Genomic DNA, 2,200 nt, shown 5'->3' with positions numbered 1-2,200 from the left:
CACACATATATATATATTCGGCGCATTTACATTTGATATTAACCAGTACCATTTCGTAGTGACACTTGCTTTTTTAAAATATAATTTCCTCATGAATACTTTCTAAAAACCCACCAAATGTTGTAAAAAGCTGCCCAAATTTTAACAATCTGCCCAAAGCTGTTTTTTCCAGCCCAACATGCTCAAAAGAAGCCCAATTGGGCGGAAATTTGCCCAATCTGGCAACACTGATGTAGAGTCCTAATCTGACTAGGATTAAGACTCAGGGGTCCCAACATGAACCCAACATTAGTCACAGACACATTTCATAACTAGCTGTTCCACATGAATTCCACCAGGCTTTAATCCCTTCATATTTASCAAAGATTAAAAGTAATATCCCGCCGGGCTGTGACTTCAGGAAACTAGAAGGAAACACTGAGGAATTCACAAGTTTCCTTAATGTTTTCAAACATTTGCAGCTGTTCCCACGTTTCTTCTTGTCTTGTTTGAAACTAGAACAAGTTCAAAATGTATGACAAAACTTCACAACTCTGAAACACAGATTAGATTAAATTAGATTAGAGAGACCTTAGTTGTCATCGTACTGAGCACAAATAGTTGCAAAGTTCAGTTTCTGTAATCCTAGATCTGATTTGACACTTGCTAGGAATATCAAAACCCTGTGAACTTCAAAGTGCTTTACACTACAGACATCCACCCATTTACACACTGATGGTGGTAAGCTACATGGTAGCCACAGCTGCACACTGACAGAGGCCACTCATCTGTCTACCAATCATCAAACATTAACAACACAACTGCTTGAAACTTTTCATTTTTATACCAACAGATTTTTATTTAAAACTCTACTCCCTTCTCTCACCTAGTCCATTATTGCAAACAAAAACAAACCTCAGGTTGACCCACAATGCATCATGGGATATGGTGGGCCGAGAACAATCCCTCAGACCCRTCCCTCAAATCGGGGAAAAAGGACATTTGTGGGCTTCATTGGAGGAGTCTTTGAATTTGAACACCTCAAGTCCCTCATGAGACATGGGTTGGATTTCTAAAACTTGCATACGCACTAAACGAGCCCAGAAACTTGCGTACGCCACTTTTCACACAAAGGTTATTATAGGTTTACCTACAGGGTAGGTACCTGCTACACCTGCTCACTCTGTGTGTGTTCGTGACACTTTAAATCAAAAAACACCACAAAAACAAGCAACGGTTTGAATCTGTGTTCTCAGGGAGACAACCTGGATCTGGCCATCACTAAAGACGAGGTGGTGGTCTTGATTGGCGAAGGGGTGTGTGCTGTGATGACCCTGACCAGAAACCATCTATACTGTGAGCCGCCCCCTCAGCAGCCTGCTCCAGGTCCAAACTGCAGGAAGTGTGAGGGCTCCGACCAGCTGCCTGAGTTCACTGTGAGTCCATCACCTCCATGTGTCCATCTGAAGCTGTTTCTATTCTAATTGTGAGTTTAACTGTGAGAATAAATAAACTAAATAACAGTTGGTTTTGTATTTTTAGGTCCAAATGGGCAACCTGAACTTTTCTTTAGGCAAAGTTCAGTATGATAATCTGAACCCAGCCACCTTCCCTCTGGAAGCTCAGATTGGAGTTAGTGTTGGGACGTCCATAGTTGCCCTTATTGTCCTCATCATTGTGCTGATCTACAGGTGAGGGGGTGGTTGGGGGTCTGCAGCTGTCTGAAAGTACAGGTTTTATGTGTTTGTATGCCTCAGTTTGGGTTTGTACTGCTTCCAGAAACAGTCCAAGCGCAATAAAAATAATACTCCCAGTTGTTTTTGAACAATATATAAATGTTTTTTTTTAATGTCAGCAAATGAGCGGTTTCAAAAACCTGCAGTTTGTGATGTCACAATCCCAGTGACCTAGGAATGCCAAGGAAACATGTTGGCCTCCCCGGCACCAAGGTGTCTGACTTTGATCAAAAGCCCCAGTCTCTCCCTACCAGGCCCTTGGGGGGCCACACTGCACAGTCTGTCTACTACTGTTGTACCATTGTGCATCTGCTTGTAGCAGCCATTTTCACAAGAGCTAACATAAACGCTGTGCTGGGAGGGCGGAGCTAATATAAACAAAAGGTTGAGATGGCAGAGCTAACGTAAACAAAAGGTTGAGATGGCAGAGCTAACGTAAACAAAAGGTTGAGATGGCAGAGCTAACGTAAACAAAAGGTTGAGAT

At 42.4% G+C, this 2,200-nt stretch overlaps 1 protein-coding gene across 1 annotated transcript in view; it reads left to right on the top strand.

Moving 5' to 3' along the window:
• Positions 1-2,200, top strand: part of plxnb1b (plexin b1b) — a gene marked incomplete at its 3' end in the record, with an annotated part of 141,490 nt that overhangs the window by 120,633 nt on the left and 18,657 nt on the right. Inside the window, 2 exon segments of the mRNA XM_014010586.1 lie at positions 1,236-1,415; positions 1,522-1,670. Coding sequence (XP_013866040.1) covers positions 1,236-1,415; positions 1,522-1,670 — 329 coding nt within the window.

The sequence above is a fragment of the Austrofundulus limnaeus genome, unplaced genomic scaffold (genome assembly GCF_001266775.1).
Source record: "Austrofundulus limnaeus strain Quisiro unplaced genomic scaffold, Austrofundulus_limnaeus-1.0 Scaffold70, whole genome shotgun sequence".
Lineage (NCBI taxonomy): Eukaryota > Metazoa > Chordata > Actinopteri > Cyprinodontiformes > Rivulidae > Austrofundulus > Austrofundulus limnaeus.
This window is presented reverse-complemented; position numbering and strand designations above follow the sequence as displayed.